This window comes from Channa argus, chromosome 22 (genome assembly GCF_033026475.1).
Source record: "Channa argus isolate prfri chromosome 22, Channa argus male v1.0, whole genome shotgun sequence".
Lineage (NCBI taxonomy): Eukaryota > Metazoa > Chordata > Actinopteri > Anabantiformes > Channidae > Channa > Channa argus.
The window spans coordinates 10,837,084-10,862,781 of record NC_090218.1 but is presented as its reverse complement, the minus strand read 5'-3'; the positions used below and the strand labels follow the sequence as shown (position 1 = coordinate 10,862,781).

General features: G+C 41.7%; 2 protein-coding genes, 1 long non-coding RNA gene, 1 other non-coding gene and 1 pseudogene across 7 annotated transcripts in view; 2 read left to right on the top strand and 3 right to left on the bottom strand.

The window, feature by feature from the left end:
* Positions 1-1,013: 1,013 nt before the first annotated feature.
* Positions 1,014-1,085, bottom strand: trnad-guc (transfer RNA aspartic acid (anticodon GUC)). The gene has a single exon. It is a non-coding gene; the product is annotated as a tRNA-Asp (tRNA).
* A 4,852-nt stretch (positions 1,086-5,937) lies between these two features.
* LOC137107993 (15-hydroxyprostaglandin dehydrogenase [NAD(+)]-like) lies at positions 5,938-9,666 on the bottom strand (annotated as a pseudogene).
* Positions 9,627-13,275, top strand: LOC137107995 (uncharacterized). Of its 2 annotated transcripts, none has more exons than XR_010912120.1 (3): positions 9,627-9,766; positions 10,659-10,797; positions 13,189-13,275. It is a non-coding gene; the product is annotated as an uncharacterized lncRNA (long non-coding RNA). The 2 variants fall into 2 exon arrangements; XR_010912119.1 differs by lacking the exon at positions 9,627-9,766 and adding an exon at positions 10,255-10,381.
* Positions 10,476-15,538, bottom strand: zgc:56585 (uncharacterized protein LOC393297 homolog). Its single transcript, XM_067492227.1, has 8 exons — positions 15,466-15,538; positions 15,180-15,318; positions 13,892-14,015; positions 13,586-13,692; positions 13,201-13,297; positions 12,668-12,744; positions 11,741-11,898; positions 10,476-11,582 (listed from the first exon to the last, which is right to left on the bottom strand). Exons 2-8 carry the CDS (start codon positions 15,270-15,272, stop codon positions 11,468-11,470), a joined length of 771 nt encoding a protein of 256 aa, XP_067348328.1. The 5' UTR covers positions 15,273-15,318; positions 15,466-15,538; the 3' UTR covers positions 10,476-11,467.
* An 8,917-nt stretch (positions 15,539-24,455) lies between these two features.
* larp1 (La ribonucleoprotein 1, translational regulator) overlaps positions 24,456-25,698 on the top strand; it is a 40,612-nt gene continuing 39,369 nt past the window's right edge. For all 3 annotated transcript variants that reach the window (XM_067492440.1, XM_067492439.1, XM_067492438.1), the window contains exon 1: positions 24,456-25,149. In XM_067492440.1, coding sequence (XP_067348541.1) covers positions 24,732-25,149 — 418 coding nt within the window. In that variant the 5' untranslated portion in view covers positions 24,456-24,731. The remainder of the gene's footprint in view (positions 25,150-25,698) is intronic.

Here is a 25,698-nt window from a genome sequence, read left to right as displayed (position 1 = left end):
AATCACCGTGTTGGTTTTATTCCACATGGAAACACAGACCCGAACGTTTCACCTACGAGACTTTTTTAATATTGCTGTTGCAACGTTTTTTTCATGTAATTTGTGTGGGCTTTCAGACGGGGCTTTCAGCTAAACTTCCAAAACTTTTGCAACAAGCAAAGAGGAACAAAAACATAGTTAAAACACACACACAAACACACACACTAAAGCTGTGAAATACCTACTTTTAGTTTGCATTTGGAATTTGTTTTTTTCAAATTAAGACAACAAATGATGAATCACTTACACGAATAAGTGATCATATGAATTGTTCAAATTATTTCCTATGTGTTTCGTGTTTTTAGGTGAAGCAGATGACTTCCTTTCGCTGCTCATGAGTCGCCCAGAGTCACATTATTGTCACTGAGAAGGGAGCTATGACTCATAAAACGTACTTACTATTTATTTATACACATCCGCCCTCAGTGTTTGGGTTCATCAGCATCCTTAATATTTTCGTGTGAAATATTGAATAGCAAATCATTTCTTTCTTTGAAAGAGCTTCTGTATCTAATTTGTCCTTGGGACAGACAAAAATTTTGTTTTTTGGGGAGTTTTTTTAAAATGTACCATTCTTGAATATGTCTTACATTTTGGTGAGTTCATATGTCATAAAAATCGAAATATGTCCTAAACTGGTTAAAAGACGAAATAGGGCCTGTATTTTCACGGGCAGAAATAAGATTGCTACAACTATTCACAGGGCGAAACAAGCCTGATGTTGGCATCTGATGTCTAACGTCCAATTCAGCAGTTAACGGGAAACTTAGAGGAAACTCACAGAGTGAAACAATCGCAACACTAAATTGATCACTAAACTAAACTGAGCTTTTACTTTTGCTGTTGTCACATAACCATAGTAAAATGTTAAATAAGTAGTAACAAGTGTTTTGCAAAACATGAAAAAAATGAATAAATAATAATAAATTTAAATAAATTGCATGTTAAATGTTTACAAAATGAAAAAAATGAACCTCCCCGTCGGGGAATCGAACCCCGGTCTTCCGCGTGACAGGCGGAGATACTGTCCACTATACTAACGAGGATTGGCACAAAGGCGTTTGTCAAACTACACAATTTAAACCATGTCCCACTGATTCTGATACAGTGGTGGTCTGTGGACTGCGGATCTACGTAAATTGCGTTTTGACCGCTTGTTTGCGCTCTGCGGGCGTCTGGGATCTAGCGGCATCTCTCTGCTTTAAGTGTCTGAAGTGTAGCATCAATACACGGATACTGATCGGAGCTGCACACCGTGAACACCAAGTTATTTTTAAGGAGTGAAACTAGGAACGAGCAAATGTGCTTTTATAAGCGTTGCCGCTGTGAAGGGAGTTTTTTTATATCTATTTCATTGTGTCAAAAGGCACAAAAAAAGGCCCTTCAGTAGGGAAACTACAGGCTAACGTTTTTTTTTTTGTTTGTTTGTTTGTTTTTTTGCATTTCAATGAACCTGCTTTATTTTCATCACGTGATTCCCCCACTTCTTCTTTGCTAACCTCTTTCTCTGTATACACTCCTGAACTTCCTCGTTCCACCACCAAGTCTCCTTGTCCACTTTCCTCTTTCCTGATGACACACCGAGTACCCTGCTACCTGTCTCCCTGATCAAATTAGCTACAGCGATCTCTGATCTCTTTCTGATTACAACGTCTACACAAGATGTCGTCCACCTGAGTGCTTCTCCCTCTGCTCTTATACGTCACCCTATGTTCCTGCCTCTTCTGGAAGAAAGTGTTCACTACATCCGTTTCCATCCTTTTTGCAAAGTCTACCACCATCTGTCCTTCTGTGTCCTTGTCCTGAAGACCAAACTCCTCTCATCACCTCTGTTCCCTTCACTTACGTGTCCATTGAAATCTGCACCAATCACCACTCTCTCACCTATGGGGATGTTCTGCATCACTTCATCTAACTCACTCGAGAACTTCTCCTTTTTCTAACTCACATCCTACCTGTGGGGCATAACCACTAACAACAATGAACATCACGCCTTCAATTTCCAGCTTCAGACTCATCAACCTGTCTGATACTGTAAATCACCTCTAGAACATTCCTCACCAACTCCTCTTTCAGGATAACTCCTACTCCATTTCTCTTCCTATCTGACCCATGGTAGAACAACTTGAACTCTGCTCCTAAGCTTGTAGTCTTGCTACCTTTCCACCTGGTCTCCTGGACACACAGTATGTCCACCTTCCTTCTCTGCATCATATAAACCAACTCTCTAGCCTTCTCTGTCATAGTCCCTACTGTCAGTCTACACTCTTGGCTTTCCTCTTCTCTCTCTGCCTATGTAAACACCATTTTCCTCTCCTTCGAATAACAGTAGCTCAATTTCCACCGGCACCCTGTAGGTCAACAGATCCCATATGGAAGTCAGATTCGGTGTGTTTAATTTGGCATGTGTTTAACGTCGGAGGCCCTTCCTGACACAACCCTCCGCATTTATCCAGACTTTGGACTGGCACAAGAAGACACTGGCTTGTGCCCCGTTGTGCTTTGATTTCCAAATTCTGTTTAAATGACAGTGTAAACTAATACTGCTCTGCTTGCCTGCTGGTTTTGGCACGGTGGTGGTGACTCTTTATGTCTGTGTAACAGCACACTAATGTGTCTCGGTTCAGCCATTCCATAGCAAGGATCCTGCAGCTGACCCCCTCTTCTCTCCACACTGAGCTGAAATGGCTTTAAATGGTAAAATTGCAGTGGTGACTGGAGCAGCAATGGGAATAGTAAAAAGCAATGACTATGATTCTCCTGCAAAACGGTGCCACGGTAAAGCTTGTCCTCACTCATGCAACATTGGCCAATGTACTATGTGTGTGTTCTTTGTGACTCTTTGCAGCATTACAGATACCAGTTGAACGTTTTCTCACTACCTGAGTACATTTAGATATACTAGGTACCTTTCAGATTTTAACGTTAGCATTTTTTTGTGGCAGTAAAAGTCAGTAAATAGAGACCAATTGAGTGTTATACTTTGGTCTGACTCTCTGGAATCAGTCCAGGTAGTCGAGATGAGCAGATACCTATCAACTGTTGATCTGTAAGAATCAGTTTAATCATCAGCTTTTATAACCTATTAAACTGATTTCCCTTACCAATTAAAAACAATTAGCCGGATAAGAACAATCACAACTTCAGCCCATGTTCACTAGTTTGTGTTTAACTGCTACGCTGACCCACACTATTTTTAATCCCCACATTAAGTCGCAGCCCAACAGAAATCCAAATTTAGTCACAATAAAAGGCAGAATGGGGCAAGAAATCGTGTTTTTAGTGTTGGAAACACAACGTTACCACAACCAATAAATCCACAAAGTTGTCACTTTGTTTTATTGTGTTGACACATGTTGGTTCACTACCATTATTGTGTGGACATTAGCTGGTCTGCACAACTTCAAAGGGCTTTTGAGGGTTAGGACGCGGTTTTAGGGTTAGGGTTAGAGTCGTGGTGGTTTTAGTGAGGGGCTAAGGAAAGCATTAAGATCTCTTTGTTGTCTCCCTAAGGAGAATTTGCTGTGGATCATGAACAAAAAAAAAACATAAAGAAAACATTAAAAACCTGCCAATCTTGATGGCATCATGCTAATTATACCCATTCACAGTGTCTATACAGACCCACATCTTTTAGGGCAACTTACAACACACTATTCTTAACATCCTCGATGAGCTGCTTGTTAATCACTTTGACTGATAGAGGAACAAAGGAGTGTTTATTACCATTGTGCTCACACAAGGGAACCTTATATCTCCTTCCACAATTCATCACCATACACTCAGCCTTCAACACGAGACAGATCAGATAGAATCCCGTTCGCCCGTCAAATGATTCAATGAATTCGATCAAAGTTATCCGAGGGAGGGGCGAGAGGTAAAGGTCCCCCAATAGTTTTCCTTTGTGTAGTAACCGGACTAAACTTAAAATCATAATACTACAGAACGGTCTAAGTCTCTGAACAATAGAGTCCCTGAGGGATTCAATCAAAGACACTTAAGTTTTTGAGTGTTCCAGCTAATATCCCTGTCATCGTGCATCCCAAATATTTATACGAGGTGACGTTACTGATATAATTGCAATTAATTCTGAGAGAATATAGTAACCGACTGATCTGAGATCTATCAGCATTTCTTCAGTTTTACATATGAATGCAGAACTAAAATCATAAATCAATCTGACGTAGGCGGCAGAACTTTCGAGATGCTTCAAAATCAGATGCAGTACAGTCGGCATAGCATCGGCCGTGCTACCGTTTCTCGTGTGAACAATGTGGTATCGAACCAAAAGGCTCCAGCTCACTGTGCAGCAATATTCTCCAAACCCTTCATAATATTGGAAATTATTCTTAAGACTTTTTAGAAAAAGAAATTGTATTAGACTTTTTCCAGAGTTTTGCCACCATATGCAAATCTATAGAGAGCTGTGAAAGTCTGTTGAAGGTTGCTATGAGTATATCAGCAAAGGTTCTGTCCAACCCAGTCACTACGGATTTGCATAGTTTAAACAACCTGAACAACAACACCTGGTCCAATTATAATTTTGTCATCCCCGACACTACTATTTGCATCATTTAAAAGGCTGTATTTTCCTCAGTCTTAAAATGCAAATAACAATCAATGCATGAGCCTCTGCAAACTCACTGTCTGCAAACAAGGATTTAAATTAGTCTTTTTCCTGATTGAGTCACACAGTTGTTTTAGTGCAAGATGCCAATACAGTCTTTACTTCTGAGGAATTGTTAAATCATGTCAATATCTACATCCTGGACGAAGGCAGAAAACATCCTCCAAGTGTTTCAATGTTTTCCTTAGACTATACATTGAAAATCTGGTTAACTGATAGGTAGGTGGGAAGCAACTGGACCATGTTATGACCAGAGTTCCCAAGAAGGAGGCCCAGCTCTAGGTGAGTAGACTGCATCCTTAGTGTTATCGTAACACTGATCGAGGTTGTTATACTCAACGTATGGGTAAAAAACCAGGCCGCAGTTTATCCAAAGAAAAATGGTGAATATCACCCTGAATAAAAACAGGTGCCTCCTGCTTGTTTTAAAAATGCAGGTGGACATAGTTTGTAATTGGATTTGCCGTTCTGGTGCCATTTCCACTTGGTGGAACATACATGGCGCATTAAAGTATGTTATTACATTTCCTTAGTACTGTGGTCTCAGAGTAATTCACACTAGTTCCACATCAGGCTTCAAGTATTGTTACAGTGGAAGTTTTGTAGTTCTTTGAACATTCATCTCTAGTGCCTGGTGAGCAGCTGGTCTACGTTGCTGTAGCAGGGCTTCTGGTAGGAGAGCTGGTCCTTTTCACAGGTCTGGTGATTGTAATGTCTATGTCAAATACATCCTACAATTCAAAGTCAAACAACAAAGAGAGGTGAACAAACATTGTGCAGCAATGAGCCCTTTTTCATTTCACCAGCAGAGCAGGTCCCTGTTCCGGTTGAAAATGATGAGGATGCTCTTTATGTAGGTGAGTGTCATCACAATGTGATGGAAAATCAAATCTTATGTTTGGTCTAGTACGGTGGTAAACTGTGCTTATTGTGCTTGTGAAGGATGCTTTGAGGGGGATAGTGAAACTCGGTTTCACGTCATGTTTTGTCGTGATAAGTGTTTGCAGAAGTGCTCGACGTCAGCTCCACAGTAACCTGCCCACACAGCAAAGTTATGCCAGATTCCTATGTGCTTAACGTGCACCGGAAAAGGGACCATAAAAGGAGAAAAACTGGAAGCAGCAGCTTAGAGGCTGAAGAGTGTTTTCTGCCCAGCAACAGAAGGATATAAATTTATGTGTGACAGGTGAAGCCTTTAAAACTGCACTGAGTGGAGGCTTGAGAAGCTGTTGGTGTATTTCTCTCTTGCAAGAAAATAAAACCCCTTAATCCTGGATGTTGACGTTTTTTTATTGATACACTGGAGGTGTTTTCGATATTGACACACAAGTACAATCAGACGTCACTGTGTGTGTGTGTGTGTGTGTGTGTGTGTGTGTGTGTGTGGGTGGGCACGTGCGCACCATTGGTTGAACAGGACGTTTTTCACTTTTACATTTTAAGTGAAAATAATTTGAATGTAACATTTTGCCCATTGAAGAACTGACACAATCTGCCTCTGTAACTCCAGCAATGGTTTCCCACTAGCAAGAGCTACTGCATCGAAGGGAAATTCATATATAGTTTTCCTTGTTTATGGATCACGAGGGCCTCTCCATTCTTTGTCTCATCCATCACCAGCTCAAGGACGGACTTGGCCACATCAGACACGCTGAAACCAAAAGGTACGGCGTCATCACAATGTTCTTCAGCACGTATAAAATGATGGTGCAGAACAAATAGTGGAAATGATTTCACAGAACTAAACGGACTCACGTTAACAGGCCGGTGTTTTTCCTCTTCTGGTTGGTTTCATCATCCAGATGGGAGAACTGTCCCAGTTTGGATTTGAAGTTACATAGAAGGTTAGTTTGTACAAAATCTGGGCAAATGGCATTGCACCGAACACCGTATCCTGATGCAGCAGAAGCAGCCTGGTTAAAGACACACACAGGCTTTCAGCCCTTCGTATACAACAAGCATGAAAAGGAAAAGGCCTTAATATTATGTTCACACATTAAAGCTGCATCAGCTGAATCTTTGTTTTTCTTTCAGGCAGGTGAAGCCATGCTACGTTATCTAACTTTAGAATTAGTACTAGTGTGGCTAAGAAAGCTCAACACGCAGCGATGCAAACAAATACATGCAGATGGGCAACATTTAGAAAAACACTGTAACAAGAGAAACTGGAAACTGAAAGTGAGAACTTCTTTTTTTTTTTTTTAGAATAACTTGTTTACCGCCATGGCTCGAGTGAAGCCGACCACACCATGCTTGGTGGCTGTGTAGACAGGACAGCTTGTAAAGGGCGTGAGACCTGAAGAATGTGTATAATATTAATCAATATTAGCCTTAAAATATGTGCCAACAGTTACCTAACATGCTAAATACTTTCCTTCGTCATCTCTTGTTGATGCAGCAATTTGCTTAATTATATGATCATGTTGAGACAGGGCAGCATTTGTATCCTTCTCTGAGCTGAGATTATGTTCTAATGGTTTATAAAAACAGAATTTAGTTATTTCTGAATCATTCTGTCTGATTCCTTTGTGTGGCAGAAGTCAGTGTGTATATAGCACTGTCAACCTTTGGCAACCTGAGCCCACACTCTAATTGAGTTTCCGGTTTCAAACCCGGAGCCAGTGGAAATGGTTTTAAAGTTTTGGACCTTCTCTGATCAGGGGCACATCCAGAGGAGCGGCCAGGTTGTCCTTTGCCAATGGTGGGGACAGGAAAGAGGAATATTTTGAACCATGCATAATGATTCATGTTATCAGCTCTGTGCAAACCTGATGCTCATCTGCTATTTTTCTACCAATTTGTAGAAATTACATTTTCTAGAGTGCAAATTGTGTAAACAACAGAAATGTTTAAATGCTGTAGTATTTTAATTGCTGATTCCAGGCTTTACCTGCCATGGATGCTGTGTTGACGATGACCCCTCCCCATCCTCCAGCCAACTTGTTCATGTGCTCCACGGCCAGGTAAGTCCCCCTGATAACACCCAGCTACAACAACAAAGAAGGAATATCATTTATTTTTGCTGAGGCAATTTAAAGCTACGACCTGCAACTTCCCTGCTCTTCAACACTTTGTAGAATTACAATAGATGAGAATGAAGCAGAATGTGTTAAAAAAAATATCTCTTTTTTAAATTTAGAGGCAAATATCTGTGCACCGACAGTGCTGTTCTTTAAGTCTGAAATCAAAAGTACCACAGTGTAGCTTCACAATACACCAGCACAGGACGACTTGTTTGCTCAAAAAAAAAGTGTTTGGAGCATCTGGCCAGTTAGACGCCTACTTTCTGGGTCACATTTGGTAACATAATCTAGCTAAGTTAAGGTTATTGAGGATGTTTGACTGGTTGAATTCAGTGATGCTCAGGGTAGGTTTTTTTTTTTTTTTTAAATAAAGGCAGCAAAAGAAATTACTTGAAATGTTCAGTGGCTCAGGCAACATGCTGCTAACGAATGGCTAACAGTTGATATGACAGATACTAATTGGTGTTCTGGTAGGTGTGTGGGTTGCAGAAAAGGGGATGTGGTTTTGTGGCACTGATCAGTTATTGCTAAGTCTCACCAGGTTTATGGAGACGGTTTTCTCCCAGTCGCTCTCGTTCACGATGCCGGCGTTGTTGCACAGGATGTGATTCTTCCAAAGGTTTCCACAGTTTTCTGAAAGGCAGCTGGACAGCGGGGAAACATGTTACCTTTTCATTTGGTGTCGTAAAATCAATTACATGCTAAATTAATCTGCAAGTGCGTGGTCCACCAGCTGACAGGTTCAACACAAAATGTCCCCATGTCTGTGGGCTTCCTGGTATCAGTACAGACATACAGTGACAACAACAGGAAAACAGCAGGGAAACACAATTTAACTTCTCATTTCACAACCACGTTGCTCTCTCCCTCACATATGTTCAGCCCAGCTGCAGAATTTGCAAATGTGGCACCATAAAAACTACCAGTTTCAAACTCCAGTCGGTCATAAACAAAGTAATGAGCAGATAAGCAGACGTTTATACTGTGACAAATATCAACTGACAAAAACTTGACAAGCAATTGGTTTGTTGTTATTACATTACGGCCTCAAGGTGTTTTTCCATCTTTCTGCACAATTTGAATGTAATAAGCGTAACTGTACACTTGTAACTAATCGGGGAGTGTCGGGGTCACGGGTAATGTGAGGAGCAAGCATGTCAATGAGGGCACTTCATGTACAAACTTGTTACCTTTGATCTGCTCCTCTGACTCAACATTGCAGACCAGGAACAGAGTCTTTTCTTTTCCGTACTGTTCCCTGAGGTCATCCATCAGAGACTTTGCTGCAGTTTCGTTCACATCCAAGAGGACCACCTGCACAGGTGAAAGACCCCCAATTATGCACTGCATCAGTTTATCAGATGGCAGGTGTAATGCGTGTTCAGTTGGGTTAAGGGCTGGTGATTGACTTGAATATTATTATATGTACAGTGTTATTGCCCGCAGGGGGGTTTTACCATCTCACTGTTGTTGACGCGAGTATTTTGAATCTAAGTTTTCTCCACAGTTTAACTTTAATAAGTGTAACTGTACATCTCAAACTAATCCGGGGATGTGGTCCAACATTTATGCATTGGCAGACATTTTTGGTCAAATAACAGACCTCAGCTTTATGTTTTGCGCTCAGGAAAATACAGTCCAGCAGCTGCAAGTACCTTCAACACACAGTATGTTTAGTGAGCAGCCTGTCTAACTGGTGAACGTTGAAAAATGACACATCCCATTATTCGGCTGTGACTTGTTTATGTCCATACACTGACTTCCCCTTAAATGCATGTGTGTAATGTTTGCAAAAATGTCCTGTAAGCTGTAACGTGTAGTCACAATAACAGACAAAACTTTACCTTGGCACCGTTCTCTAAAAAAGTCCTCGCTATTGCTGCACCTATTCCCATTGCTGCTCCGGTCACTACCGCGATTTTCCCACTTAAAGCCATCTGAGCAGCTCGGTACGAGGAGAGGAGGGTGTCAGCTGGAGGATCCCTGCAGACGAAGTAAGAAAATGTACCATTTAGTTGGTAGTGCGTTCTTGAAGTAATTCTCCGCCCACAGCAAAATACCCATCATGTCAGAACAGGTAGGTGAAGAAGTGGCATACTTCACTTTATAGGTTAAAATAGCCAAATCACACCTCACATTTCAGAATGAAGGACAGGCAGAAAGACAGTGAAACGGCGTTTTGACATTTTAGCAACCTGTGTGTTGAAAAAGTCCATAGTCTGTTTATACAGTCACAGACTTTACATTCTTCAGGCGTTGTGCTCCGGCCATGAATGAATTACAGACGAGACGTGACTTGGCAAAGGCTTAGTGAGAAGGCAGAGATGGGGGGGGGCTCTGAACCATATCTATGAAGTGATTCATGGTGATCTCAAACATAGCTTGTGTTTACATGCACTTAAGAAACCTGGTAAGTGAAAGTCCATGAATACGTGCAGCAGCAACAGAGTAACGTGATTTCTGCTCCACCTCAAACTATTTTGAGTCTGGTTCACAGATTTGAACTGTATAGTGACAGAAAATGATGCTTTCTGACTTTTATTTCTTTTGTGTGCGTTAATGTCGCAGTGCCGTGACCTTGCAGAGGGAGAGAAAGGGCAAAAGGGGCAGACGCACACAGCTGATCCCGGAACTGTCTGAAGTAAAAAAGAATCCGTGGGTGTAGTGACCTGCTTATTTAGACGTCTACAGGGTAATTTATGTTAGTTCCATTTGCCAATAAAACCCACACACTTTCAGGCAATCGCACCTAATGTAGCGTAGAAATAAACACCTGAAGCAAGAGCTGCACACCATGAGTATTTTATTAACTACAAACCAGAATTGCATAAAGCAATAATCATTTTTAAAAAAGACCAGATATTTACTGCACACGTTCACCAGTTAAAAAGCATAAAAAACTCAGTGATAGTAATCTAATCTTCTAATCCATGTTTAAAACTGGTGACATTCTGGTTCATATTTTCCAGAGCAGCAAAAACAATGGGGCCGTAACGCAGTCTTCCGCGGACCACAGGGTCAGGAGTTCAATTCTGGGCCCCTCCTGGCTTTGTGTCGATGTGTCCTTGGGCAAAGACGCTGAACCCCAAGTTTTTCCCAGTTACTCAGGTGAGCACCCAATGAGAAGCAACTTTTTAAAGCGTTATGTAAGTGGCCATTTACAATATACCAAAAGCATTGATGATAAATAAGCATTTAATCATTTCTAACTAATAAGCATTATACTGTATACTAAATGAATGAAGACCAAGAGAACATGCAAATTATTATTAGTGCTCCAAATACCGTGGACAAAGCCGACAGCTTAGACCTTACATCATATTTTAGCTGAAACTCATTGTGCAGAAAGAACTAAAGATCTGTGACAGCCTGTGGAAACAGTGCTTAGTTGTGAACTGTCCAGTCTTTGAAAGTCTTAGTCTTCACTAGTGTCCCCAGTACTATTCGGACCAGCAGTGTCTGCCAAAGTCTCTCATCACCTTAACGGTGCAATGGATGGACAAAGATTTTACTGTTCAGCAAACTTTAGCACTACTATTGCTACTGGGTATTAGCAATTACTCAAATAGAATTTTCTGTTCAAATACTTTTTGGTCTTATCTCAAATTCATCATTTGATGTAAAACCCAAATGTTTTCAGTCTACAGCAAAAATAAAGGAATTGGCCGCAGTGTTCCAATACTTTTGGAAGGGAGTGTTTACTCAGTTTGGAAAAAAAAAGTGGTATCAGGACATCGTTAGTTGGTACAGGACAATGACTTTTCAGTGGCAGAAGCATCTACATTGATGGAAAAGTTATGTATTGCTTTCCTTTGGAGAAAATCATGAGAGCCGCTCCATTCTTCGTTTCGTCCGTCACCATCTCCAGGACAGAGTCGGCTACTTCAGTCGCGCTGAGACAAATGGATACAGAGACATCCATGAACACGCATGCAGACGGTATCATTTACCATGTTTTCTATGACATGTCGCTAAACACTGGAAATGAACCAAATGTAGACTTTTGTGAGGCTTAGTTCACTTTAACAACAGGACACAAGCGCAGACTCACTTTAATGTCCCATCTTTGATCATCATTTGTTCGATTACATCAACAAGGTGGGAGAATTGTCCCATTTTTGAGTTGGGATCAGAGAGGAGCTCAGTTTGCACAAAACCTGGGCAAATGACGTTGAATCGAACACCGTATCCCAATGCAGTGGAGGCGCCCTAGTAAAAGACACACATAGTTAGTCTTGAGCAGTTCGTGGAAAAACCCCAGGAAAAAGTCCCAACATGATTTCTCGTCTCTGTTACATTCACACAGTCACAGACCATTGTCAAAACTATGTGAACTGAATGTTTGTGTCCTCTATCAGGTGGAAAAATCAAAGCGTGGAGAAGCTACGTTACGAGATTATCTAAAAAAATCAAAATAAAACGAATGCAAATGGACCAAACAGCAATTAGGAAAACAACTGATTTGACAACACAGGAGCAACAAAACAAGAAAAAAAAACTGGATATATCTTTAATATCAACAGCAGGCATTTGTAATGTTTCTTGGGGGGGGGGCACAGAAAAGTGACGGACACAACTGGGACATGCATGTTGTTATGCTACAGTACGTTGCCACTGACGTTGACACACACAATACAAATCTCTATAACAGCATTTATTTTACCTCTAGAGGAACTAAAGGTTCCTCTACAACATGTCCACGTGAGACCTCGACATGTGGACGTTAATGAAGGCGACACACAGCGTTTGAATCTCCCGAGAACAGAAGTCACGGCGAAATACCAACTAGAACTGTTGGCTTGAGTTTCACTGAACTGATGACAGGTCGCCGACTATTAACAAGTCGGATTAGGTCTTGTTTGTGTGCAGTGATTTCCAGACTTGCATGCATACGCAACTGGCAAAACAATTTAGTTCCGTCTTATTTTCTTATGTAATATTATCTTGGTGGCTTCTGTCATAAGAGAAGCGTCCTCACCGACATGGCTCGGGTGAAGCCCACCACTCCGTGCTTGGTGGCCGTGTAGACAGGACAGCTTATTAGAGGGCCGAGACCTGCAGAAAGTGCCTCATATTAGCCAACATTAGGGTTAAAATACGAACTGACACAACAAATTCCTTTTTACATGATGCATTGCATTCTAGTAACAGTTTTCAACCCTGTTGAGACATGTTGGCATTTGTTACACTTTTATTTCTGTGTGCTGACACAGGCCAAAACCGTAATCAACTGCAGTACAGTGAATTATTAAACATCTTGAAATCTTTTTATAAAACGTGTTAATAGCTGAAGATCCTTTATAAACAGCTATTTCTGGTTTGTAAGCATATGTATGTAAAAAAAAAAGAAGATAGAAATACTTTACTAATCTATAAACACGAGGAATGTTGGAAGTCATAGATGAGAAAGATTTGTGCTCCTGAAAAACAATCTGATAACTGAGCCAAACAGTGATTCTGAACATATTTCATAAGAAGGATATAAACGTGTCTCAACAGCGTTGCCTTTACCTGCCATGGATGCTGTGTTGACGATGACCCCTCCCCGACCTCCAGACGTCTTGTTCATGTGTTTCAGGGCCAGGTAAGTCCCCCTGATAACACCCAGCTACAGCACGGAATGAAAACGGTTTATTTTGGCTGAAGTGACATAAAGCTGTGAGAATATTAGCAGGACAGTGAAGAGAAGGTAGAAAACAACTTAGCTTGATGTTTTTTTTTTAAGCCATCATTACATTTTGTAACTATACTTATAGATAATTATCTGGAACCAAAAAATGAAAATGTGACCGCTTCACTTTACTTTAGCACAAACTGCAAATTTGATTATTGCAAATTAAATTATTATATTAATTATTATAAGATACAGCTTTGTGTTGTTCTTTTTAGGTCTCACCAGGTTTATGGAGACGGTTTTCTCCCAGTCGCTCTCGTTCAAGATGCCGGCGTTGTTGCACAGGATGTCGATTCCTCCAAAGGTTTCCACAGTTTTCTGAAAGGCAGCTGGACAGCGGGGAAACATGTTACCTTTTCATTTGGTGTCGTAAAAACAATTACATGCTAAATTAATCTGTAAGTGCGTGGTCCACCAGCTGACAGGTTCAAGACAAAATGTCCCCATGTCTGTGGGCTTCCTGGTATCAGTACAGACATACAGTGACAACAATTAGACAACGATGTTCACATTTCTATGTGTATGTACCTTTGATCTGCTCCTCTGACTCGACATTACAGCTGAGGAACAAAGTCCTGTCTTGTCCGTACTGTTTACTGAGGTCTTCCATTAAAGTCTTTGCTGCAGTTTCATTCACATCCAAGAGGACCACCTGCACAGGTGAAAGGAAATCAGGTTTTTTTTTAGAGTATAACTTCAGATCATAAAATGTTACAAACATCTGGCATTTGTTTTTTATTTTTCTGCTGTAGCTTGTGGTGCTGTGGAATTATATCGCATTGCATAGAGGTGTAAGTGGGGGCCTGGTGGTTCAGTGGACCAGGTGCAGCCCCACCCAGCCCCTAAGGCCCACCCCGGTGCCAGTCCAGAACCCGGACAAAATGGGAGAGTTGAAGAAGGAAGGGCATCCGGCATTAAAAAAAAAAAAAAAAACTTGTCCGGAACCCAATCTGCTGTGCCGACCCTTGATGGGACAAGCAGAGAGCCGCTGATCTTTGACATAGAGTTTAACTAACATTACCTCTAAAGCTAAAGAGGATATTAAACTACTAACTGACTAAGGAATTCAAAGGACTGTGGAAGTGTCATATGTGTTTTAACTAAAACTTGCAGTACATTTTGCCCAAAACCAGGGCTGTGCATAGTCCCCCACTTCTTACAGCAGTGAGTTCAAAAGAAATGTGTAGCAACCAAGTCTTACTCTCATGTACGTATAAATATCTCTTATTATCCAGAGTTACCATCTTTGTTGCAGTACTTTCCTAAACCTGGGCTGATATTCAGATGTAAGAGCTAATAGCCTAAGGAAATACAGGTGATTTCAAAGTACTTCAATTAGCCAAGATGTTCCAGGAGTTTAGTGAGCACAGATAATAGGTCCACAGTCAATTTAAAAGCAGACAAAATAAGAACATACAGACACAAAATGACCAAAATACAAAGCAAATGTCCAAAAATAAACACAAAACAAGAATAAACAACACAGAATGAGCGAACACAGGCATCAAATGGCCGCAGACACAAAAACTGACAGAGTTTCTAAAGCAAGTCGAGGAAAACAGACACAAAATGACACAAATAGAATAAAAAATGTAAATGTCTACAATACTAGGAAAAAGAAGATGGATGGGTGGGGAGGGGGGCCCGTTCTCTCACGATCCGCCCAATCAATTTTAATGCCATTGTACTGACTTTGCGGCCTTCTACCACCTTTAAGTGTGCGCGCGCGTGTTTACATCTCCGAGTTTTAACGCCAGCTTGTTAATACGTAGGAACTTCCTCGTGCTTCCCCGTAATCTGTAAATGGAACATTTACCGTGGCACCGTTTTGCAGAAGTTTCTCCGTTATGGCTTTTCCTATTCCCATCGCTGCTCCGGTCACCACGGCGATTTTCCCACTTAAATCCATGTCAGCAGCTCGGTACGAGGAGAGGAGGGTGTCAGCTGGAGGATCCCTGCAGACGGGAGGGAAGCGTCCAGTGAAGACAGATGTTCGTGTTTCCAACCAACACCGCCCACAGGGACATACTCAGCCTGTCCCAACAGGATGCAGATGTGTGTGTGTGTGTGTGTGTGTGCGCGCGTGTGGGACACCACTTTACCTGTAGGAAGATAAACTGCCTTTAAATGCAGGGTTTATGTCCGGAAACAAGGTGGAAATTGCGTTAATTAATCATATGAACAAGTAGGGAGGGGGGGGGGGGGGTATTGTGAAATAATCCTTGGCCAAGCGGAAACCTTTTTTTTTTTTTTCATTGTTCTTTTATATTACAGAAACATGAGCCTTTAAGCGCAGAAACCAAATCCCCGCATGACAACACACAAAGTTTGTACATTGGTTGAAAGACATCACGTGTCTTTGCACAACAAAGTAAAATCCACTTGTGTCGTTATTGTTATGATTGTTGTTGAATTGTTATTTAAGTCGGCAAAGATGCACTTAACCAAATGTCGGGTACTTTAGTAACATTTGTTAGAAACCCACGCCAGTCATATGTGCAGTGGGGAGCAGGGTGGACCAATTAGAAAGTGGACTGATTAATGAATTGGAGTTTACATTGGTGAATGAAATATATGCCGAAATTACGAGTCGTCCTTGCAGTTATGACGACTTTCTTATGTGGAGTGTGAATTGTTTCTATATCTGTCTAATACAAGAAAATTTCAGAACTGCCATTTTGTTGTAATGGCGTTTGGAGCGACGATACCAAGAAAAACGTGGCCTGGGCTCGCGTTCGTACGCACACGTGGCCACTAGATGGAGGCACGCGGCTGTTTCATCTGATACGTTCGACTCATTGAAATAGGTCAGTTTCTTCAGCGCACATCAAATTTAACTGTCACTCTATAGAAATTGATTTGAGGACTTAAAAATTAAAAAAAATATATATAACAAACTTAAAATTTACTCCAGTAAATCCAGTGTCACGTTCTCAGTATTTAGCTGTATGCTGCCCTGTGCGTCCAGCTGCTGATTACAAACTGGTTTCTCTCCTCTATCAGGGTCAGTGTCTCCTGCAGCCCTATCAGCTGGTCTCAGGTTTGGCACACCCCACCCTGATACTCCAGCCCGCTCTGAGTGCGAGAGACCGGCTGCGTACTGGTGAGTGGAGGGAGCTAAATGAAATACTAAAGACAAGACTGAGCGTGAGGCCGTCTGGTCCCAACCACGAGAAACGTGCCCAAAACCTTCACAACAGATCTGACACGTGATGGTGCCGCCAAACACTTTTAATATTGTCTCGTTTTGTTCCAGATCAGAGGTCAGTGGATGGCGGTTCTGTCAGGTTACGTGACTTTTGTTTAATATAACAAGAACCACAGCTGGGAATGTTTTTTTTTTGTTTGTTTGTTTTTGTTTGTTTGTTTTTTGAGCCCACAATAAATGAATAAATACTTTTAATATGTTCTACAGTTCCATTCATTCTGGTCGATAATTTTTTTTCAGTTGCGCTGCAAAGAGATGCCGCGTGCTGCCACTAGGTGGAAGGTAAAGTTGCCACATGGTGACTTTTTGTCTGTTTTACGTCACAGTTTCTCAGATTCAGCAAGTTTGAACACGTGGACTTTTTACCTTGATAACATTGGCGGCTACATGTTTAACCGTGTACATTTTAATCACTTTTGTATTTTTATTTCCTTTTGGATACTTTGTCATGTTTGTGACGTCACAGATTATGTGAACAGATTGTTTCCAGTCTATAAAAAGTTTTTTTTTTCATTAATAAATTTGAACAAATAATCTCTTGCATGAAGAATTAATTTTAAAACACTTTTAATCTTGTCTCCTTTTGTTCGAGGTCAGAGGTCTGCGGGTGGTGGTTCTGTCAGGTTACATGACTTTTGTACATTCGTACATTTAGTTTGAAACCAATAATCTTTTTCATTTTTAAAAAATTCCTGACATTAAAATCTGTTATATGAATACCTCTTATTATCTACACATGTGGTTTCATTTTGAATTTTTTTTTTTTTTTTTTTTTTTTTTTTCTTGTCAGCATGGCAGCTTGTAACTGAACGAGAAACAGAAATGAGTTGTACCAGCGGTGAAGGGCTTAGCACGGCTAGAAGGCCATCTGTTTGAACCCATTGACATTTGTCCCCTGTGTCTGCATTGGCTTCCTCCAGCAGATCAGGTTGATTGGTGAATGTGAACACGAACTGTGCTTTTGTTTTGTCCTTGGTTATTCCAACTGCTGCCCAGTGACAGAACCAGTCCAGTCTCGCAGCGACCTCCACCTGGATAAGCTGTCTAGATAAGGGTGGATAAAAATCCAAATGTGCTGTATTTAGTTTGGCACATATTTGGCTCGTGTTCAGTCATTTTAACTGAGATCTGCTTCGAAAAGTGTCATTTGTCTGATTACAATTGTACCCAACTGAAATGTGAGGTCTGACTACATGTGTCTAAGATTTATTGCACCTTTTGAGGGTTTGTTTAGTAAATTCCAGTTCATCCACCCTCCCGATGAGACATATGGTGTAAATAGATCAGAAGTGGTAGAAGCACAAAAACTAAAAAAAACTAAAAAGTACTTTAAAAAGTACTCCAATACAAGTGGTAGACATTATCCTTCACAGTGGAGCCTCAGAAATGGCTCTGTAACCTTCACACACACACACACTCATGTATTTCAGTTTGGTAGTGGGTCAGACGTAGTAAGTAAAGGAGTGAACACCTTCTCCACACAGCCTACACTTGTTCATCTATAAGTTCTGAATTTTGTATAAGATCTGAACCAAAAGAGAACAAGTCAGGAGGAAGTGGATATTTTTTCACAATACATCAGTGTAGTGGAGTAAAAGTATTTGACTTTATCTGATTAAATGCATTTAATTTAACGTAGTCAAAGTTCTAGTAAATTAATAAAGGTGATAGTAATGGTTATGAAATAAGTCTCCATCCAACTCTGTGCTCTCAGGCTTTGGGTCCATAAACCCCCCCCACACACACAAAGAGCGTGTCTTGCTTACAGGGCAAATCCACCATTTAGCGGCTTTCAGCTGTGATTTGCTGACCAGCTGCTGACTTGTGTTTTCATCCTGGTGGCCCATTGCCATTTCACTGCTGATTACACTGCTAAAGAGCTCCAGAAAAGTGAACAATGCCAGAGAGCTTTACATGTCACCAGTGTCATCGGCCGCAAAGAATGGGCCGCTGCCGCTGAATGAAATATCAGCCTGTTTACAGTGAGGGGCCACTGTGGGCAGGCAGGGGAGGGTGTGTGTCTACATGTCAGTTCCTACTGGAGACTGTGGCTGCAGAGGCTTTGGTGTGTGTACGAGATAATGGGGTCTGTGTGACAGACAGAGGGTGGTGTGACGATGACACACCTCACCGCTCGCACATTCAAACGTGTTTGTGTCTCCCTGACGAAGACAGAGGGGGTCTTACTGTTACACAAAAACAATCCCGGTGTGTTTGCAATGAAAAGATCAGACGCGCCACAGACACACCCCACTGTGCTATTTACCAGCCTCTGCTGCGGACACACACAGGTGATAACAGAGGTCAAATGTGTTGCTTAAGTCTGTGCACAGAAGATCGACTGTAACAGCAAAAAACACACACAACTGTGACAAAGGTTCAATACACAACCAGCTGTTTAAAGCACATTTGTAACATTCCAGGAAATTAGAGGAGAAACATGTTTCACCAAATCGCCGAGGTCCTGCAGCTTAATGTTAACGAACGCGGTCAGCTTCTTTCGGATGTGTTTACCTGTAATTGAGTTTGCATTTTCAACCTTGTTCTACATTTTTACGCGTTTTTCTGCTAGAGACAGACCTCGTCTCTGAAATCTGCACCGCGGATGCCTCAGAGTTCCAAATTTAAAGGGGCAGTTAGGAGTTTTTTTGGAAACACATTGATATGACTAGTATGTGTTAGTGGGAAATAGGCAAAAAATCCACAAGCTGACATCAGTTTCATTTGTTTAATATGTATAAAACCCGAAGAGTGAAAATGAAACTGTGGGTTCTATGAAGAGTTTCAATTAAATACACATACAAAACACAGAGACGGAGAGAGAACAGAGAGAAGGATGCAGAACAGGGGGATTAGAAGGTATTGTCACTATGAGTCGGACACTGATGTGTCATGATTTGTTTTTCACGTGCGACCATAAACACAATTTCCTGACAAAACCCATCACAGAGATTGTCTGTTCAGATGGGACATAACATTGGAAAATAATAAAAAATGATTGCAGAGAAATCTAATCCAATAACAAACAAGTTGGAGAAGCATTACACAGTTTGTGTATCTCCCATTTGGACTGTGTTCACTTTTAACACACAAAACAAAACCATGACATCATAAATGTGTAAGTGCTCTGTACTGATGCTTCCTACCTAAGAAAACTAAGAAAAAACCCACCTCTTTCATCATAGCATCATCACACCAAACCTCTTTGTAATTCATATGTTATCGGAAATTGTTTGTATTCTTTCAACAACTTAACTCTTTAAATACATAAATTAATTAATAACAAATACAAAAATCGGCTCTAACAAAGGGTAATGCCCGGCCCCCTTTTCTGAACCCATCTTCTTCAGTTTGAGTCCAACTTGACAGGAAGCTTGTTCAAAAACACACAGTATTACAAGGGTCTATGCTTATGTCCTCTTCATTATCTTCTAAATGTTCGTTCAATTCACAACAAGGTCATCTCAAGGCACTTAAAGTCAAACCTCTCCTCATACAGATGATCTGACCCCAGTCGTTTCTCACTGCACTGTTATGCTAATGCCACGTAGCACTGATGCTACGGAATGGAATGGCCCATCAGAATGCTAATACAGCCCTAAAACACGCTGAATACATTAGCAAGCTAGAAAAATGCTAGTACCTAAAATATAATAAACTCTAAATCACTTTATATATTTTAATGTTGGTTATTTGTGAATTGGACATTAAGGTCAGTAATGTGAATGCAGCCTTACAAAGTCTGTGGCGATGGACCTTTAAAGAGGGGGTGTCATTTGTCTTGACATGACATTTGACAGTTTGCTCTTCTCAGATGTCTGGCGGTCATGTGACTAAAGTGTGAGTAACAGCCAGAAGCTTTGCAGCAGCCAAAGGAGGGCGGCCAATTTAGTCTTGTCCACCACACCCCATTCAGGGGGGGGGATTATGGTCATTATCTGTGGGGTACGGGGGACTTTGCTGCTGCCACAGGATTAAACAGCACTGCAACGAGAAGTAACCAGCAGATTAACGCAATATTCACGTCTAAACGCGCACTTATGAAGCATTTAGTTATTTTTGAAACGTGAACATCCAAATGTGCAGGTGGAAACTGAGTACAAGCGTGTGCCACTAACAGCACGTCATATTTATAGATTTGCATGTACAATAATATCTGCTGTGCAGGCAGAGTGCCAGCAGTATCGAGTGCCGACCTTTTTCCCCTGGTCTTCTCATGACTCAGCAACACTTGTTAGAGCAGCTCGGGCGTGAGGAAGATTTGCAGGTGTGTGAAAATAAAAAAAATTTAAAAAAAGAATTTGTGGGTCTAATATAAAACGCTCCGACAGCTTCTCCTCTTGCGACACCCCGGACATGCCTGTCACTCAAGCCCAGAGGAGCAGCAGCCACTGTTACGCCCCTTCATGATAATAACGTTGACATTTGCAGAGCGCTGTGAGAAAGTACGTGCAGGTCACAATTTGCATTTTTCAGACATTAGTCATAGACACATGAGGAATCCAGCAATTAATGCTTTAACACTGGGTCTTTCTAATGTCTGTCCTCAGATCAGATCTTGTGAGTGACAGAATGATGTACTTGCACAGTACTGTCTCCTTGGCCTTGTTTCTTTTGCTCTGTCTGGTCAAGCTGCTCATTTTCCAACTCGGTTTCCGCAAAGTGTGCACTGCCCTAGGTCCGACATCTTGGTGTGGCTTGATGTCCATTGAGTCGATACTTTCTAGGTGGGTGGACTACTGTCCCAGTCTCTGGATTACACCTCCTAATGCGACCATTATCCAGCTGCAGCTCATTCAGAGTGAACAGAGCATGTTACCCCAATTCCCAAATCTTTACATTGGTTTCGAGGTCCACAAAACATGTAGAGCGGAAATATAGAAACATGTTTCTATGATTAAGTTACAATATTTCTGTTTATGCTTTTGTGCTGGAAGTTGTGGCCACATAGGCTTTTTTTAATTGTGGTATTTACAGGGCAACTTCAGCAAATTCAAACTTGCTCTCTATGGCTTTAGTATCAATGTTTCCTCTGACTCCCCTATATTAAAATATGTCTTTGCTTCTAGCTGAAAAACTCCTCCAGTCGACATCACCCAGAGGAGTTTTTCATCATTAGGGCTTCAGATGATGTCATCTGGGGGAGCTTTGCAAAAGCCGGTTGACCATGATTACAAACTCTATAGTCTGAGCAACAACATGACATAATGTGAACTGAAGTTTCCTCTAGGTGATTTCATCTGGAGGAATTTTTCAGGCAGAAGTAGAGAGATATTTTAATATGGGGTCATGGGAAGTTTACTGGCATTTATGTACATGTACAACCCAAACTAGAACAACAGAAGCAAGTCCCAAATCACTGAACGTGGCCTTTATAATGTCGTTGTTGTACCGTATGAATTTCCTAATGTCCCTAAACTTTTTGAAAGATTTTTTTCACTATTGTGCCCATGTTTTTGTTTCCAGTGTTCTAAATCAGCTTTTCCTTCAGTCTGGCGTCGACAAAGCTCCACATTGAGAAATTGACTCTTTGCTTAGAATAACATTTGTGCTACTTTCACTTGTATTCACCTGCTTAAACAAGCATCTGACGACTGGAGCAAATCCACCTCAGTGTCACCTGAATGTGAATGTGAAGCAGATCTGATAATTCCCACATTTCATGGTCTTGCACCAGCAAACTTGTCTGACATGCTTCCAGTGTGTGAACCGGTCCCTGCTCTCAGATCCTCTGACTCGAATCTTTTTGTTGTTCCCAAGTGTCGGAGAAGAAACTTTTAGTGTTTATGCTCCGAGCGGTTGGAACATCAGAAACCCAACTTTTTTCGCCTGGTCTTTGGATTCAAATATCTGATGTGTGCTATTCACTAACTGGATTTATCTATGTACATATCATTTATTTGATCTTTTACTTTCTTATTCTCTTTGTCATATTAACGTTTTATCATCATTTCTAATTGAGTTAATTTTACTGTGTTTTTTTAATCGTTTTATTTGTTTGCATTGGTCTCACTGACCCAAAGTCTCATGCTCTTATGTGTTATTGCCCTCGTTTCATGTGCCTTGTTGTCAACTTCTCTATTAATATTATGATTTTATTTTAAATACTTTTGTTTAGTCGACAAGTCTTTGCTTGATAAGCCTTTCTACCAATTTTGAATCATCTGTTAAGCAGTTTGAAATGCATTCATCTGTAGGAAAGGTGCTATATAAATAGGGTTTTGAGTAAATTTGGTTTCTGATGCAAGAGACGTACAGTTTTGTTTTATGCCTCATTCTTCAAACTTCTAAATTTGGGTTTGGCGCTTAGAAAACACCGTTTGTATCTACTTGCTGTACAGTTGAGTCATGAAGCTTCATTATTCTCCCTTTGGCTCTCAGACGTACCCCCACCCCCGAAACACACACACTTGAACTTCTATTATATAATCAACCACACACTCTGAAACAGACGCTGTAACGTTGAACCACGTGGGTTGTGACAACAGACACGACGCGGACAAAAAAAAAACTCTTACTCTCGATGTGATAAGCTGAAATTATAATGCTTGGGGGGGAAAAAAAGGAAAAAAGAAGAAAACGCAAATAGAGCAGTGGAAAACTGCACTCAGAGCAAGAAACCACACGCGCAGTTTTCGTATGGACACGTGTGTTGTGCGTAAAGGGCGGTGGAGACGGGTTTAGGTGCATTTTCCCACCTTCTTTCTGAGTTTGTGTAAAACAAAACAACAACACAAACATGGGTCTGGTACAAGAAAAGGTCCAATCGTATCCGTGAGGGGGTTAATTGACTGTACACTCCAACAAACTGTGTGTTTTGTGGATCTGCCTAATGACTTCACGGTGACTTGCTTCCCAACGACTCGAACAAGCGTACGCCTTAGCGCTGCGATGCGTTCATGGTTGTCGGGAAAAAATACGAGTATAAAGAAACAACCAACTTTAAGACTTGGAACAGAACTGGTGCTATTATGTCGAAAGCAGAGTGAGTATAGTTGTCGAATAAATGTTGTACAGTACAAATACAACCTCCATGTATAAAATGTGGTGAGGTCAAAATATAAAGTAGCCTTAGAGAAAAGGAAGCTATACTAGGCAATGCAGTATTTAACGCAGGTTAAATAAGGTTAAATGTCTTCAAGCACCAGTGCAGGGGACCAATAAATTACATATTTGCAGCAGAATATCTTTTTGTTTCTAAAAATGTACAGTTAAACATGCATCACAAGCATTTTATTTCTTAGTTTACTTCTTCAGGATTAGCAAAAAAACAAAAACAAAAAAACGTTTTCAAACACGTAAACTGAAGTAGATTAAACAGAACTTCATCTATAAAAATGTATAGTTTAACCACGATTCGTATATTGTTTGGTAAAAAACGCAGTTTATCGAGTCTGTATTAAAATAAGTCAGGTGCCTATATGGACCCTGAAAGAGATTATTTTGTTGTAATCATTTATCCTGGTAATGCAGGTCCTGTGCAAAAAAGTGTTGGTGGAAATGGTGGAAGGCTTTCATTTTCCAGAATTAGTTAATCTTAGTCAAGTTAAGATGATATATCCAGGAGCTGTGTCGCTTTTTAGAATCCAATTACCAACTGGCTCTAGCTGGGTTGTTTTTGCCACATTCCCTCTCGTAACAACTCTCTCAGACTGCTAAAGCTTCCTATTTGCCTTAGACACACATTGAAAGGCCAAAGACGAAATATATTTAAGGCCATAACGAACAGTAGGAATTGTTTTGCCTTGACAAAGTGTGCAGACATCCTGAGAGGTTTCAGTAAGTGGAGGCACCTGAAAGCATCTTGTCGCCCTGACCCAGAAGCGCGCTCTCTGCCTTACGTGCCTACGCCCCCTCTATGCTGTACGTGCGCGCACTCCTGTATCGCGTGGTGGGGATCATCCATATTGCTGCTAGTGGAGGAGATAAGGTTGTAATCCTGAGAGGTCGTCGGCTACGTTTCTTAGTTTTATACATAGTTTTAATCTAGCGCGGAGTATTCTGCGTCTTGGACCGAAGCTCGTAAGGTCTGGGGGCGACAGAGGAGCGGCACACTCCGCGGAACAACTTCGGGTTTCCTTGAAATTAAAGGCGAACTCGGACCGGGGGAGGGAGGAGCACTGGTAATCCTGAGGGGGGAAGAAAGACGGCGGTGGGGAAATGGCCACTCAGGTTGAGCCTCTCCTGCCCGGCAACCCGCTTGCTAAAGCGGAGGAGCACGGCAAAGTGATCCGCGGTGAGCCGGAGTTAGAAGAGGGCCGCCGGGGCGACGGGGCCAAGCGGCAGACGGGTGTCGCCGAGCACGGGAACAGCAGCAGCAGCAGCAGCAGTAGCAGTAGCGGCGGCAGCAGCCCCGGGCAGGGAGGGACCCCCAGTAGGGAGGAGCAGACCTCCAAACCGGCCACCGAGGAGAGCAAACCCATCAGTGACAGTGAGGACAAGCAAACCGAGGAGGGTGTTGAAAGCAGCAGTGGCAGTAGAAAGGAGTTTACTGAAGCTCCCCCGCCCAAGGTGAACCCGTGGACCAGGAAAATGAACGCAGTGACCGTGGTCAGCGTGAACGGACAGGCACACCACGGTTTGTAACCTCCTTGTGTTGATTTGTGATGTTGTCACGGTTGTGTGTGTGTGTGTGTGTGTGTGTGTGCGGCCACGCCAGCAGCTGTCACAGGGGTCAGGCATCAGGCATTTATGGAGCTGAAACAGAGCAACCATCCATGGCTGTGGTCGCCCTCTTGTTGCTCCCTGAAAGCTGGTTATATTTGGAGTCACAGCCCCTCCACCCTCCGTTAGTCGGAGGCTATTCCTGGAGATCCGGGTGGCGGAGTGGACCCACGGGGGGCTGATGGCACAATGGCTCACACCCAGACAAAGCTAACAGACTCCTCGTAGCATTTTTGCCTACTTGTTGTGTGCATGATTCAGGGTTTAATTGTGGCCGAGCTGCTTTAAACACACGCTTCTTTTAAGGTGAAAGCACGTCTCCCCTAATCACACGCGGAACAATTAAGGGCTCCAGTTCCCCCTGAACGCATGAAAAGCATGCATTGCTTGCTTGTTCTGCACCTTTTATGGGCAGGTTGTGTTGCAGTGCAGCGGTTGTGAAACAAATCACACCAGACAAACT

Bases quoted from the DNA above. Each gene is read 5' to 3' on its own strand.
- zgc:56585 (XM_067492227.1), bottom strand. From the start codon at position 15,272: ATGGATTTAAGTGGGAAAATCGCCGTGGTGACCGGAGCAGCGATGGGA. The intron at 14,016-15,179 runs GTAAATGTTCCA...TCACCTGTGCAG, and splicing joins TTCTGCAAAACGGTGCCACG to GTGGTCCTCTTGGATGTGAA. The intron at 12,745-13,200 runs GTAAAGGCAACG...CACTTTCTGCAG, and splicing joins CAACACAGCATCCATGGCAG to GTCTCGGCCCTCTAATAAGC.